Here is a 15,813-nt window from a genome sequence, read left to right as displayed (position 1 = left end):
TCAATTGACCCTAAAGCATGATTTCTGCGATAAGTCCACATCTGACCCTTCCTGCTTCGCTAGAGACAATCAAAGGGGTGCTCAATCTAACATCGGCACAAAATCCTTATGGCACGACTCATTGTAAGGTCATCTAGATGTTACAGAACCTAGGATGTTTTAAAAATTATTATTTAAAAGAAAGTTAAAAATTTAACTTTGGTTTTAAAAATTAATTTACCAATTCCCAGGAAAATGTCTTCAAAGTCCAGTTTATAAAACATTGTTTCCTCAGGATGGAGAGTCCTTTGAAAACTAAAAAATAGAGTTACCATACAATTCAGCAATCCCACTCTTAGGCACACATTTGGAGAAAATTCTAATTCGAAAAGATACATGCACCCCAATGTTCAGAGCAACACTATTTACAATAGCCAAGACATGGAAGCAACCTAAATGTCCATCAACAGATGACTGGATGAAGAAGCTGTGGCGTATTTATATAACAGGAAGTACTACTCAGCCATAAAAAAGAATGAAATGATGCCATTTGCAGCAACATGGATGGACCTAGAGATGATCTTACCAACTGAAGGTAAGCCAGAGAAAGACAAATATCATATGACATCACTTACCTGTGGAATCTTAAAAAATGGCACAAATGAACTTATTTACAAAACTGAAAGAGGCTCACAGACATAGAAAACAAATTTATGGTTACCAAAGGGGAAAGGGAGGCGCGATAAATTGGGAGCTTGGGATTTGCAGATACGAACAACTATGTATAAAACAGATAAACAACAAGTTTCTACTGTATAGCATAGGGAACTATATTCAGTATCTTACAATAACCTATTATGGAAAAGAATCTGAAAAGGAATATATATATATGTATATACCTATAACTGAATCACTATGCTGTTCACTAGAAACTAACACAACATAGTAAATAACTATACTTCAAAAAAAAATACATAATAACCAACACTGTATCCTAAAAAGCATCTTGTCACAGTATCCAAAAGGAGCTTAGCCATCTCAGCCCTGTTAAGTGCACTGCCTGCATTATCTCTTTAATCCCGGAATAACCATACAAAGTAGGTGCTACTGTGACAGGTGAGGAAAGGGAGGCTTGGAGAAAGAATGCAGGTGGTGGAGCAGCACCTGAACTGACTCCAGCATCCCTGCTTCCCGCTCCTTCCAGCCCAGCCCTAAGAGCACCCGCAGAAGATGGCCAGCCTCGGACAGGACAGCAGGAATCCAGGGGGAACCAGCCAGGGGAGCGAGAGATGGAGAGGAAAGAGGGCATTCTGATGGAAGGATGGCGGAGATGAGAAGCTAAGTCCCTGAATCCGTGAGGCAGGGAGAGCGGCTGCCCCAGCCTTTAGAAATGGAACTGTTGGGGAGAGAAGCCAGTTGGGGCGGGGGGGGGGGGCGAGACCTAAACTGAAACATGGTGGGTTGAAAACAAGAGGGGCTTATTCCATCTGGGCATGAGTGTCCTCTCAACAGATCACAGCTGGAGATGTGCAAGTCATATCCACAGAATATGTCGACGACGCATAAAGATTATCTCCAAAAGGTAAGGCGGTCAAAAGTGTCCAGCATAGAAGAGACAGAGAACAGATGGGCAGCACAGGACCTCTGAGTTCTCAGTGTCTCTGTGTCGTTACCAATTCCCACAGACTGGTGCGCAGCCACAGCCAGTGGTGGGAAGGGCAGTCACGATGACTAAGAAACGGGGCCGTCCACCCATGACAGGGTATAAGGACTTGTCCGTGCCACAGGCACTGGAGTGCCCACTGTGTACCAGACACGTTCCTGGGTTCAGCCTCGAACAAAAGCACCCCTGCCCTCAAGGAGCTTATGTGCTGGCTGGGGAGCTGGGCAAGTAACCAAGTGCAGACTGGAGCTCGGTAGTGATACAGTGATACGTACTCTGAGGGCGGGGGAAAACAAAGCAGGACGTGAGAAAGAATGATGGGCAGGAGCAGGTATCTGAGATAAGGTCAGTGGACAGTCATGGGACGATCAAATGAACTCTCACTAAGAGGAGGTGACAAGACGAAACTCAACCTGTTAAACGAGAAAGGCTTGACAGCGTTCACTCCAAATATCTGCTGCCTATTAGACCAGGCGCTGTGACGGTCTAGAGAGGCCATGTAAATGCACGTGTTGGAAGGTATCAGAGAATCAGAGCTCACTGTGGGGAAACTGATGGCATCAGAAACACAGAGTATGTGCAAAAAGGAAGGCAGGGATGGACTGATGATGGAGAGGAAGACAAAACCACTGCACCACTTAGACGACCTCCACTTCTGAGGATGCCTCCAACCTGAAGACCCCCGACTCCATTAAAAGGACCAATGCCGCAGCAGTGATGTGCTTCAGGGCCAAGAAAGAAGCAGAGGAGGAAGATTTGGATCAGACTCAGCAACTTTCATTCCACAGATTAACAGCAGTTTATCCAGCAGGACCTACTGGATGCTGGGCATATGCTCCCAAGGGGGCATCTCAAGGTGCCTCTGTTAACAACATCCCAAAGGGATGGAGGAGGGGAGAGGAGGGAGGATGGGAAGGGGTGGTGAGGCTCTCGTCCAGCTGCTCCAGGCTAAAGGTGAAGGCTCTAAGCAACCCTGCAGAATGGCAGCCTGGAGGCTATCACACGGTGGATCCTGCTGGAGATGGTGGTGCAGGTTCAGCAAAAAAGTTAGAAGATCAGGGAAGCAACCACCAAGTCTGGTAACTGGGGCGCCCACTCCACCCCACACCCACCACATCTGTACTGAAGTCCCCGACTCCCCGCAAAGCTGCAAACAGCTCATAGGAATCACACCTTCCTTAATCTCTACATTCCCACAACTAGCAAATACTGGAGGGTCATTAAATGCTTGACTGCGGCCAAGCTTATTGACGTGAGTCAGACTGGGGGGCTAAGTAACTGAGGGTCTGACGGTGCTAGAAGCGCAGCGGGCCAGGTTCCTGCTGGGCGTCCAAAGTTGTCATAGTTGCCAGACACCTGAAAAGGAGGGTGACAGCGATTCTGCATCTAACTGGCAGGAATTAGCCCTGAAAAAGTCACTTCAATTCTGAGTCTCCGTTTGTGAAACGAGAGGACTGGAGCTAACAGAGGTTGCAGACCTCCAGGGAGAAGGAGGTGCTTTTCACGATGCTGACGGCTGGAGGGGTGTACCCTTGCTGTTGGGGTGGAGGGTGCAGGCTTCCCTTTCGGCTGCAAATGAAGAACATACAGCAGGTATGGCCACCCCCACAAACACCTTGGAGGCCCATCAGTGGCAGGCAAGGGGGTAGGGGTGGGGCTATGGGAGGGGGCAGGGGGCAGGGACAGCAGTGAGCAGCACTAATGAGTTACACACATCTCAGAGGAGAAACAACAGACGCCCAAGCAAAGATGGTGAATCAAACATCTGTGTTTTCAAGGTGGTTGTCCGGAGTCTGCCTTGCACGCACCCAGGCACGCAATGAGTCAGGGACAAATGGATTTTACACAACTTGAGAACTATAAAACTAATTTAAGAGCTGTCAGAGCAATGACCCATCACCGAGACCACGTCTAGCCTCTGAAAAGCTTGTTTATGCCCACATTTACAGACTGTATTTTGAGCTTCTGAGAAGTTTTCCATTTAGAATCAGGAGAAATACCTGACACATCCAAACCCCTAATTTCTCATACCGAGCTGAATTCCCCAACGTTACAGGAAAACCCACAAACTCTGCAGAAGGGAGTGAAAAACCAATCCAAGTCAAAGGGCATCTTCCAGTCCTGCAGAAGGAAACAAACAAGCAAAACAACACCACAGAGAGTACGGAAACGTTTCTAGCAGAACAACTTTTCACTCCCCTCTTTTCACAACTTCATTCTGAAGCCCTTGAAACGTATTAAATTACATATTTTATATTCCTGGCCATAGCCGTGCCTAAAACTCATCACAACTTATGGCAGTAAGTGAGCTCGTGACTTTAAGTCAAATTTAAGGAAGCTAAAGGCCGGATAAAACCATGTTTGAAAATGCCTGCAGAATAATAAACGCTGGAGGGAACTGGATGGCTTTTCTGCTTCTAAGCTAAATAAAGCCTGGGGGTGGGGGGTGGACTTTGCAAAGATCCGAGCGAGGATAATCCCCGGGATCGCACGGAGCAAACCATCCAATCAATTCCACAGAGACCAAGGAAAGTTAATCCAAGGAGAATAACAACACTTGAAAGGTTGAGAAAAACACAGTTCTGCTGTTGAAAACACTCTCCGGCCGGAGAACGCATTGGGGCATTCTAACAAGCCCGAACGTCTGACTAGTGAGTGTTTCTGCGACCGCGTCTGGGCTTTGTGTTAACAAAAAGGGTCCAGCAAGATACGAGTTCCGACGCTCCGGCCTTCAGGGCCCCTACTTCCTGAACACCTTCGGACTACTGCACACCGACTTCCTGCACAGACGGCCCTGGACTGGGGATACCTTCCTCCTTAAGGCTTCCTCAAGCTAAGTTCCCTGGGCAAGCTCGAAGGTGGAAAGTTCGCAGTTCCGGACCCTCCATTAAAGCACGATCAGCATGTGTCGCTTGACAAGTCCGGCCGCAGCAGAGTGATTAATTTACATAAACAATTCTGAAAAGGTAACACATCACCGCAAGGGCAGAAGGCGGCAAGCTGAAGGCGGCCTTTCTGGGAGCGGCGGCTGCAAGGCTGGCCCGCGGGGCAGAGCCTCTGCGGACACTCACCGCGGCTGCTTCCACGCAACAGGTCCACGCAGGCCGGGCCCGAGCGGCGGGCACCTGGGCACCTGCCCACGGCTCCGCGGGCACAGCCCCCCTCCTCCCCCACCCCCTCCGCGGCCGGTCCCGGAGCCCAGGCAGGCCGCCCAGCTACAGCCCTTCCCGGCACGGCCCACCCGCGATAAGGCCCGGAGCACATTCCTTGGAAGATGCCGAGATAGCGCGGCTCGCTCGCGCGCTGCCCACCTCCTCCCCGCTCTGCCCAGGCCGAGGGGGAAACACTCCCCGGCCAGCGGTCCGGGAATGCAGGGCGAGGGGGCCGCCCCGGGAGCGGGGTGCCGCGCTCCGTCCTCCGGGCGGGGAACGGCCCGAGCCACCTGGCTCCCCACCTGCCCGGTCACAGGTGCCGGCTATCAGTACCTAGACGTGTATCTAAACTACTTATCCGCACAGAACGCTTCCCCAACCGCGCAAGGTCTAGAGCCAACTTGGAAAACAGCGAGTCGCCGGGTACAAAAAGAAAAGGAACTTTTCCGGGGGAGGGGGAGGAGTACGGGAGGACGAAGCAGGTGAATGCAGGTAGTGGCGGTTCCTGCGGGACCAGCCGGCCGGGTCGGGAGGTGGAAGAGAGGGCGCGAAGGCAGGGAAGGGGAGAGGAGGCGGCGAGGCTGGCGGGGCTCGGCCGCGCTCCCCCGAGGGCGGCGCGCAGGTGAGGCCGGACACTCACCTCCGGCAGCTCGCGGAGCTGGTTGGAGTCCAGCAGCAGCTCCTCCAGGCTGTGGGCGTAGCGGTAGATCTCCTCCGGGACGTAGACCAGCGAGCAGTGGCTCTTGTCGATGGTCTCCACATGACGGTTGCACCGCCACAGGGGGATGCAGTGGAACATCGCCGCCCGCCACCGGGTCCCGAGCCGCGGAGACCCGGGCTCCCCGCCCGCTCCGCCCGCCCGGCGGCTGCGCTCCGCCCGCCGCCCACCCCGCGCTCGTTGGCCCCCGTGCTCGCTCGCTCCTCGCGCCCGGCTCCGCGCTCCCAATCGAGCCTAGGCACCTCGGGCGGGAGCCCCCCCCCGCGGCCCCGCGCCCCCGCGCCCCCGCCCGCCGGCCGGTGCGCCCCTCCCACCCTCCAGCCGCGCCGCCGCCGCCGCGCCGCGCTTCCTACTCGCCGCCGCCGCCGCGCGACTGAGCATGCGCGCCCGGGGCGGCTCCGGCCCGAGGGCCGCTCCGCTCCGGGTTTTCGCGGCGACCTGGCTCCGGAGGGTCGAGAAGCCCGAGACCCGGCGCTCGTGGCCCCCCGACTCCGGCCGGGACGCGGGGAGTGCCGGGGCTCCGAGGAGGCCACTCAGCAGAAGCCTGGGGCAAAGAGGAGGCGGGGACGAGGCGGCCCGAGGGCAGCAAAACAACTTTGACGCTCAGTTTGACTTAACTCGCTCTCCTCGCTCCCCTTCCCCAAAACCGCTTTCCCTTCCGGGGTCAGGCGGGACCGCCCCGGAGCGCACCTCGCGCGCCGTGGGCGCCCCGGGCCGCGGGATTCCGTGCGGCCCTGCGGGGGCCCCAGCGCCCTGGCTGCGGCTGCCTCGGCCACCTGTGTGCGCGCCGCCCAGGCGGCCCCCGCCCGCACGGCGCGGGGCCCCCCGCCCTGCCCTGCCCTCCGGTCCGCGGGCACCGCCTGCAGGCGGTGTAACACCCTCAGCCACCGCCGGCTCCGTACACGGTAGTAACAGGAAATCCCTCTCCCCAGACCACCGACAGCACAGGGGTCTGCGAGGGTCCCAGACGTGTGCATGCTCCCCATCAGAAGCCCACATGCAAACACGAGCTGGCAAAGCTGGGTTTCTGGGCCTGTTCCAGCCTTGCCAGATGTTGGCCCCTGCTGACGAGCCTGGACAGGTGAGGCGGGAGGAGCGGGGGAGGTGGGGCAGGTCGCGCTGCGCAGGGCAGCTGCCAGGTGAGCATCCCCCATCCGGCGCCTGCGTTTCTGCACCAGCACCCAGTCTCTTGCAAAGGGTAGGTTGCTGTCCAAGAAGGGGTAGCTGGGCAGGACCCAAGAGGCTCACTACTGGGGTAACGACCATTCCTTCGCCCCCGAGTCATATCCCCGGACTTGAGCCAGGACCCTGCACTGCCCCCTCTTCTCCCTGTCTAACCAAGCTGGCTCCTTCACAAAGGCTTGCCGACCAGGTCAAAACCAATCACATTGATGGATTGTTTTCCAGAGTCTACTCCGATTCTACTCCCAACCTGGCTGCCCTCTAGGCCTCACACCTTCCCCTTCCAGTGGCTGTGACCTCTGCCAAGACACCTCCCAGGATCTACACACACACACACACACACACACACACACACACACACACACACACACACACACACACACACACACTCCCCACTACCGCCCCCAACCTGCCAAAGTTAAAATCTGGAGCCACGGAATGCGCATTTCTGCAGAAGACTGAAAGCTGAGTGTAAGGAGGCCTATTTTGGCCTGAAACTAGTTTTTCTAAGGCATATGGGGTGTCAGTTGCAACTATGCACAGGACCGTTTTCCTGGGGTGAATGGGGAGGGGGGCACTTCATCATTTCAACTCTGCTAGGAGAGCTTTTTACTTCCCAGTCAGGGAGGATGGTTCCAAGTACCACCAAGTACTACTCGCACGTGTCAGTCCCTAAATTCCACTGCTCTGCCCACTCCACCCTGTCTTTTGTTTGTCCTGGCTTGAGTCCTACCTTCTCACGGAAGGTTACCTGGACTTTGAACCTGAGCCACTCTTCCTTCATTCCTGCATTCCAGAAACCCATTTTATAGCACCTTTATTGGAAAACTGTGGTTCCTGTCTGAGAACCTGAGTCTGGAATGGCAAGCAAGTCACTAACCTTGTAAGTTTTCCAACTGCTTTAAAAAAAAAATTAATAAAAATTTAAAAGGCCTGGCTCCCTCATCTTGATCTTCTATTGAGTTCCAGAGATGATCACACTAGATTATTTTAATAAACACCAAGTGTATTTTAAAGATATGGCTGGTCTTTTTAAAAATTCAAACCTTATTAAGAATTCCCTATGTGTACGTCCCTGTGTTAGATTATTTTTGTCCCACCTTAATCCCCAAAAGATCGTGACCTCTTGGACGACAGGTACTGTCTCACTTGCTCTGTAGATCCGTGCAACTACCTTATAGGTTTTTTTTTTTAATTAAAATATAGTTGATTTACAATGTTGTGTTAGTTTCTGGTGTACAGCATAGTGATTCGGTTATATATATATTCTTTTCATATTCTTTTTCATTATGGGTTATCACAAGTTATTGAATATAGTTCCCTGTGCTATACAGTAGGACCTTGTTTATCTATTCTGTATATAGTAGTTTGTATCTGCTAATCCCAAACTCCTAATTTATCACTCCCCCCAACTTTCCCCTTTGATAAGCATAAGTTTGTTTTCTTTGTCAGTCTATTTCTGTTTTGTAAGTAAGTTCATTTGTATCATATTTTAGATCCACATATAAGTGATACCATATGATATTTGTCTTTCTCTGTTTGACTTACTTCACTTAGTATGATAATCTCCATCCATGTTGCTGCAAATGGCATTATTTCATTCTTTTTCATGGCTGAGTAATGTTCCTTTGTGTATACATATATACACCACATCTTCTTTATCCAGTCATCTGTTGATTGGCTGCTTCCATGTCTTGGCTATTACAAATACTGCTGTTATTATCTGACAAGGGAGAAAAAAATGAAAACACCTTGTCAACTGGAGAATAGGGAACCAGTTCTTTATCCTCCTGAAGAGATCTAGGGTTTGCCTATTAATATAATTTCTAGTTTCTTTTCCCATATGTAAAGGATTTTGACTCAATTTAAACAAAATTTTAACTACCATAAAAATCTTTTTTTTTTTTTTGAATAGTGCAATTCATTTTCAGTGTGAACCATTTTTCACATCCTTTGGGGCTGGAAAGGTCCAACTTTCAACTCTAGCTCTGCCCCTTAATAGCTTTGTAGAGTTGGACAGATCACTTAACTTCTATAAGCCTCAGTTTTATTACCACAAATGAGGACAATGGTCCATGGGTTGTTATCAGGGTTAAGTAAGGTGATTAAGTAAAATGCTTAGCATAGTGTCAGGCACACCTCTGTTCAGTCCATAAATATTCACCATATACTGGCTGGCCTGTGTAATCAACATCTATCTTTGTCTCTTGGATCACTCACTTTGGAGAAAGTTCCCTGCTGGGCAGCCCAATGGAGAGAGCCGCACGACAAGGAATCCAGGGCTGCTGACGACAGCCAGAAAGGAACTGAATATGACCTCTGCCCACAGCTATGCAAGTGAGTCATCTGGAAAGCCAATGCTCCAGTCTCAGGCAAGCCCTCCAATGACTGTAGGACCAGCCAATCCCCTAGCTGCAACCTCACGATAGGCCTGGACCTAGGACCACTCAGCTAAGCTGCTCCTGGATTCCTAACCCTCAGAAACTGTGTGAAACAATAAACATTTGTCATTTTGAGCCGCTAAAATTGGGGGTAATTTATTACACAGCAACAGATAGCTAATAAATGCACTGCCTGTGCTCCACGCATTGTGCTGCAGATAGGTCTCAGAACTTACAGCCTCAGGGGAGGAGAGTGGTAAATGCTCCATTGGTGGTGGTGGTGTTCTAGTAGTAATTTTTTGACAATGATTGTTGTCATTAATTTTCAAACAATGAAAGTCCAAAGTGATAGCTGGTCACAGGGGGCGAGATGGGAATTCAGAGGTTTCAGCAGGTGGATTTTAAAGCGAGACACCACCACCTATCCCCTAGAATGACTAAAAATAAGAGATTGATGGTCTCAAGCGTTACTGAACACATGGAGCACCTGGAACTCCTGCTTTGCTGGTGGGACTGAAAAATGATAAAACTACTTTCGGAAAACAATGTTTGATAAGTTTTTTATAAGCATATACCTAGTATAATGATCCAGCCACTCTACCCCTAAACATTTATACCCCCAAAATGAAAACATATATCGGTACAAATGCTTATTTACAAATGATAGCAATTTTGTTAAAAATAGCCCAAAACTGGAAACAATCCAAATAGTCATCAACAGATAAATGAATGGACAAAGTATACTGTGTTGAAACAATGGAATAACAACAATAATACTTTACTAATACATGTAACAGTGTAGATGAATTTCAAAAACTGAGCAAAAAAAAAAAAGCCAGACACAAAAGGATATATACTGTATGACTCCTTTTATATATATATAAATTCTAGAAAATGCAAACTAACATTAAGTGGTATAACCTTGATCACTGGGTACCTGCAGTCAGGGATTGGGGAAGAAATGTGGAAAGACTGATGGCAAAAGGCATGAGGGAACTTTTGAGGGTAATGGAAGTATCTTGACTCTGGTGGTGGTTACGTGGATGTATACATTTATTAAACTCATCAAATTGTACACTTAAAATGGGGACTTTTTATTATGTAAAATGTATACACCAATAAAATTAATTTTAGAAGTTAACAAGTAGTACCCGACAGGTGGCTGTAAATTGCTTCTAGAGCTGATCATGTTGTGTTATTTATTTACTGAGTGCCCACTCTGTGCTAGGCATTGGATCAATTTCCTGAGGAAATGGAAAGGGACAAGACAGAGCTTTCAGCCTTACCAGAGGTAGTCATTGAGGAAATTATAACAGTCATAGTAGGAATTTTTTCTTAACCTGAAAAGGCTGATCTTTGTTGTTCTCTAAAGGGTCACTTAAGTGTATATGCAAATCAAATAGGCAAATTAAATCTTATCATATGAAGTATAACACTGGAGGAAATTTGGGTAGGAATCCCAAAGCCCTCTGGGAGAGGGAACACTCTGCTGCCCCAAACTTGAATTTAAGGATATTTTGAAGAGTTTATAGATCCGTGCTGTAAGAGAAAGCCACTCAAATCATTCAAGAAGCCTGAGAGCTTACACAGTCTCATGGGTAAATTAGTTTAGAATTCAAGCACATTTAGAGCCAGAACCGAAGTCACCACCTTAACATTTTTGATTTCCTGTTACTATAAATTAATATTCTATCCTTCATCTCTTGTATTTTATTTGGAAAGTTTAGTCCATTTACATTTAATATAATTATTGATATGTTTGGGTAAGTCTACTATTTTATTATTTGTTGCCTGTTGGTACCATCTGATTTTTGACCCTCTGTTCTCCCTTTCCCACAATCTTTTGAGTAAATATATTTTATAATCCGATTTTGCCTATTGGCTTTTTAGCTCTAGGGATTACAATGTGCATCCTTAAATTTTCACAGTTCACTTAGAGTAAATATACTAATTCATATAAACCCTAAAACCCTTGCAATTATCTATGTTCATCTGATTCTTCATGTTACAGTTTTTACATGTATTACATTTACATATGTTATAAACCCCACAGCAAAACTTTATAATTTTGATTTAAACAGTCATATGTATTTTAAAGAAATAAGAAATCATAACCATTTATTTATTCAGCTTTGCAGGTTGTAATAGTATGTGAACAATCCAAAATTTCACATGACCAAGTCTTTAATCTGCTCCTCCATTGAGAGAAGTTACAAGTGAGCAGTTTGAATCTATCTGCATCTCTGTTTTTCTCAGTCTAGCAAACATGCTGACGATGAGGCAAATATTGAACAACACTTGGTCTTGATGGAAACGCGCCAAACGCTGTCTGTCACGTAGGCTGGCGTAAAGAACTCACCATTTTGCACTGAATTTTTGCATCTGCCACGAACTAGGGATGAGATCTTGGGTGAATCATATTAACTCCAACATTCACTCTCTTTATGTCTGTGAAAGAGATAAAAAAAACGCCACCCTCAAAATGCTGTTGAGGAAACTGGATTAATACAGTGGAAAGAGCTTTCCGTACCGCAGAAAACGGCACCCGAGGCCTCAGTCATTGTCAATCCTCTTTTCTCAGTTACCAGCCAAAAGAAAACCTACCATGTGAGTGCTCTGTCTGGGTAAACAACATGTAAATTGGACTGGGAGAAGTTAGACTGTCAAGCTTTTCAACACGAAAGAAATTATACCAGAGGAGCCCAATAAAAACTCTATCTAGCACCTGCCCCTGAGTCCGTCCTGCGTCTCTGCCTCTGCGTCACCATCCGCTTCTCCAATAAACAGGCACATGGAGGGTGATGCTTAGAGGAGGCTCACAAGCAGCCTTCCTCGGGTCGGGGCAATGATTGACATTTGCATAATGCGTTTCAGCTTAAAGGCCATAATGTACATCATCTCCCTTGATCAGAATACATTTTTAGTCATTTAAATGAACACAGAACCTTCATTTATTGCTTCATTTATTTTTGACCTTGATCCACAAAGGATTTAAAAGAAGATCGTATAGATTATCCTTTTCTCATGTCACTCTTACTTTCTAGTTGTGGTGCCCACAGTATAAATTAAATCATTATGGGCACTAAGTCTTCACTAAAGGCCAAGACCTACTTCATAAAAATAAGAAACATATCGATGAGCAGAACTATGCTCCTTCTAATAAGCAGAGCCATTCAGACAATTCAAATACCACTGTTAAAAAAGTATATTGACCAGGTAACTAAAATAAACCCATGTTTCTCCAGTTGAGTCTGCACCATCCATAAAATGGGTGCAAACTTCATTGGAGAAATAACCCCTTTTAAGCCCTGTCAGAATGAAATGTTTTGAGGTTACTGATAAAGCTTTTTTTAAACTTTAGGTTTATTGCAGTATATTAGACATACAAAATTATAAGGTATGTAAAGTGTATATCATGGTGATTTGATATACAGTGTGAAAGGGTTCCTTCATCTAGTTACTTAATACATCCATTACCTCACATACTTGTCTTTTTCTTTTCTTTTTGGTAAAAACATTTATGTTCTAATCTCATTGCCAATTCTAATTGCACCATACAGCATTACCAACTATAGACACCATGTTTTACATTAGATCCTCAGGCCTCATTCATCTTATAACTGAACGTTTATGCCCTTTAACTAACCTCACTCCATTCCTCCCCAGTCCTCCCCTCTGCTCCTGACAACCAATGTATCGCATTGATTTGTGGGTGTTGAACCATCCTTGCATCCCTGGAGTAAATTCCAACTAATCATAGTGCATAATCCTTGTAATATATTGAGTTTGGTTTGCTAATATTTTCTTAAGGACTTTTGCATCTATGTCCAAGAGGATGGTAGCCTATAATTCTCTTTTCTTGTAGTGTCCTTGTCTGATTTTGGTATTAGGATAATGCTGGCCTCATAAAGTGAGTTCAGAAAACACTCCCTTATCTTCAGCTTTTTGGGAGAGTTTGAGAGAATTGGTATTAATTCTTTAAATGTTTGGTATAATTCACCAGGGAAGTCATCTAGTTCTGGGCTTTTCTTTGTTGCGAGGTTTTTGATTACTGATTCAATGTCCTTGCTAGTATTTGGTCTGTCCAGATTTTCTGTTTCTTCATGATTCAGTCTTAGTAGATTGTGTGTTTCTAGAAGTTTACCCATTTCTTCTATATTGTCCAACTTGTTGATGTATAGTAATTTGTAACGGTCTCTTATGATCCTTTTTTCTCCCCTGTGGTATCAGTTGTAATGTCTCTTCTTTCACTGATAATTGTGTTTTTTGAGTCTTTTTCTTGGAAAGTCTAGCTAAAGGTTTGTTTAACTTGTGTATCTTTTCAAAAAGCCAGCTTTTACTTTTATTGATCTTTTCTATTGTGTTTTTCATCTCTATTTCTTTGATTTCCACTCTCATATTTGTTATTTCCTTCCTTCTACTATGGGCTTTGTTTATTCCTCTTTTCCCAGTTTCTTGAGGTGTAAAGTTAGGTTGTGTATTTGAGTTTTTTATTTCTTACTGTAGGCATTTATTACTATGAACACCCTACTGCCTCTGCTGTATCCCATATGTTCTGGTGTGTTGTATTTCCATTTTCAGTTGTCTCAAATAGTATTTTAATTTTCTTTCAATCCCTTCTTTGATCCATTTTATGTTCAGTAGTATGCTTTTAATCTCCACATACTTGTGAATTTTCCAGTTTTCTCTTTGTAATTGATTTCCAGTTTCACCCTTTTGTGATCAGAAAAGATGCTGCTGTGATTTCAGTCTTCTTAAATTTATTAAGACTTGTGTTGAGGCCTAACATATGATACAAACTGGAGAATATTTCATGCCACTTGAGAAGAATGCGTGTTCTGCTGCTCTTGGATGGCGTGTTCTACGTTAAGTCTGTCTGGTCTAACATGCAGTTTAAGTCCAGTGTTTCCTTATTGATTATCTGTCTGGATGATCTGCCTGTTGTTAAATGTATGAAAATCCTCTACTATTATTGGATGGCTGTCTTTATCTCTTCAGATTTGTTATACTTGCTTTATATATTTAGGCACTCCTAGGTTGGGTGCATAGATATTTATAAATATTATATCCTCCTGTTGGATTTACCCCTTTATCATTATATAATGACCTTCTTTGTCTCCTATAATAGTCTTTGGCTTAAAGTCTATCTTGTTTGACATAAGTACGGCTACCTCTGCTTTTTTTTTATTTCCATTGGCATGGAATATCTTTTTCCATCCTTTTACTTTGTGTCCTTAAAGGAGGTGACTCACTTGTAAGCAGCATGTAGATGGGTCTTGTTTTTTCATCCACACATCCACTTTATGTCTTTTAATTAGAGAATGTAGTTCATTTATATTTAAGTAATTATTGGTAAGTATGGAGTTACTATTTCCATTTTGTTCGTTGTTTTCTGACTTTTCTTTTACAAAATGGCAATAGACTCACAGGCACAGAAAACAAACTTATGGTTCCCAAAGGGGAAAGGAGGGGGAGGAATAAATTGGGAGTTTGGGATTCACAGAATAATCTATAATGGAAAAGAATTTGAAAAGAATAGATACATGTATGCATATGTATAACTGAATTACTTTGCGGTACACCTGAAACTGATGCATTATAAACCAATTACACTTCAATTTTTTTAAAAAAAGGAGTATGATTCTTATTCTGCAAAATGTTCTGCTCGGTATAACTTTAGCAAAGTAAATGTCACAAAGTTCATCATAACTAAATGAGGCTATCAGGTTTTCATTTTTGTAAACATTTCTCTCTCATGACTCACAGCCAGTGCATCTCAGTTTTTCCATGATCACACTGTCTCTTCCCCTCCCTGTGTAACTGCCACCATCAAATCTACCTCAGAATATACACCTGTTCAAAATAATGTGAAAATTAATATATGTATGTATATGCATGACTGGGACACTGTGCTGTACACCAGAAACTGACACATTGAAACTGACTGTATTTCAAAAAGAAAAGAAAAAAAAAAGAACATTCACCTGTTCACAGCCCCTTCTGTTCCTCAAAGGTGGTAAGTTTAATAAAGTGATTGGCAGTCACAAACCACTCAGTAATTGAATACTGCCTCTAAGAAACAGACTCTCAATAACTCATGGAAATGGAAGAACACAAAATTTCAAGTCGTTGGATTTACTTTTTAATCTCCAAGCAGATGATTTTTATATAAAATATGTGTTTTAATATTTACACAGTGAAATGTTAATGTTTATAATACTAACTTAGTATTTATGACATGTTTATCTAGTTCCGTCATACATATGTTAGTATTTACAGAATCTCTTTAAAACCTGAAAGGATGCGACTATCCAATTTGATCTATGTCCTACCCTCTTGGGAGGCTAATGCAATGAGGCAGTGCCGTGACCGAGGGGCAGGGGCAGCCAGCAGGAGGAAGAGGGGAAAGGAGCCGAGAGCAGCCAGAGACGGAACACGGAACACGCCGCGCTGGGGAGGTGGCGGCAGCATGCTGTGACTGCGCTGGAATAATAAACAAGTCGCCTTCCAGGCGTGGGCTGGGAGTGGTATTTACATTTCACCATGACTACCTGCCTGATCTGTGGCGCTCCCAGAGGAAGGAAGCTAGCGTGTGGGTGTTGGGGGGTGGGTGGGCGTCTATAAACCAAAGAGTAGGAAGTGGAAAATGTACCAAGGAGACAGCCCAAGGGGAAATGGTTCTTAAGAAGCAAACCAGCTCAGAGGAAAAGTGTAATTATGCTAGAGTGGGAATTGAAA

At 45.6% G+C, this 15,813-nt stretch overlaps 2 protein-coding genes across 5 annotated transcripts in view; one reads left to right on the top strand and one right to left on the bottom strand.

Moving 5' to 3' along the window:
* The window catches only part of LRRC1 (leucine rich repeat containing 1), a 91,086-nt gene extending 85,355 nt beyond the window's left edge, over positions 1-5,731 (bottom strand). The window contains exon 1 of the mRNA XM_032463306.1: positions 5,435-5,731. Within this exon, the coding sequence (XP_032319197.1) occupies positions 5,435-5,593 (159 nt within the window). The 5' untranslated portion in view covers positions 5,594-5,731. The remainder of the gene's footprint in view (positions 1-5,434) is intronic.
* Positions 5,732-5,810: 79 nt separating this feature from the next.
* LOC116658323 (translation initiation factor IF-2-like) lies at positions 5,811-9,909 on the top strand. 4 transcript variants are annotated; one of them, XR_004313666.1, is made up of 3 exons: positions 5,865-6,593; positions 7,492-7,577; positions 8,926-9,909. XR_004313666.1 is itself a non-coding variant. In XM_032463309.1 (2 exons), exons 1-2 carry the CDS (start codon positions 5,892-5,894, stop codon positions 7,504-7,506), a joined length of 717 nt encoding a protein of 238 aa, XP_032319200.1. In that variant the 5' UTR covers positions 5,811-5,891; the 3' UTR covers positions 7,507-7,982. The 4 variants fall into 4 exon arrangements, 2 of the variants coding, with proteins under 2 accessions (XP_032319200.1, XP_032319199.1); XM_032463309.1 differs by lacking the exon at positions 8,926-9,909 and having other exon boundaries at positions 5,811-6,593; positions 7,492-7,982; XR_004313665.1 differs by having other exon boundaries at positions 5,815-7,577.
* The last annotated feature ends 5,904 nt before the right edge of the window (positions 9,910-15,813 follow it).

Source organism: Camelus ferus, chromosome 20 (assembly GCF_009834535.1).
Source record: "Camelus ferus isolate YT-003-E chromosome 20, BCGSAC_Cfer_1.0, whole genome shotgun sequence".
Lineage (NCBI taxonomy): Eukaryota > Metazoa > Chordata > Mammalia > Artiodactyla > Camelidae > Camelus > Camelus ferus.
This window is presented reverse-complemented; position numbering and strand designations above follow the sequence as displayed.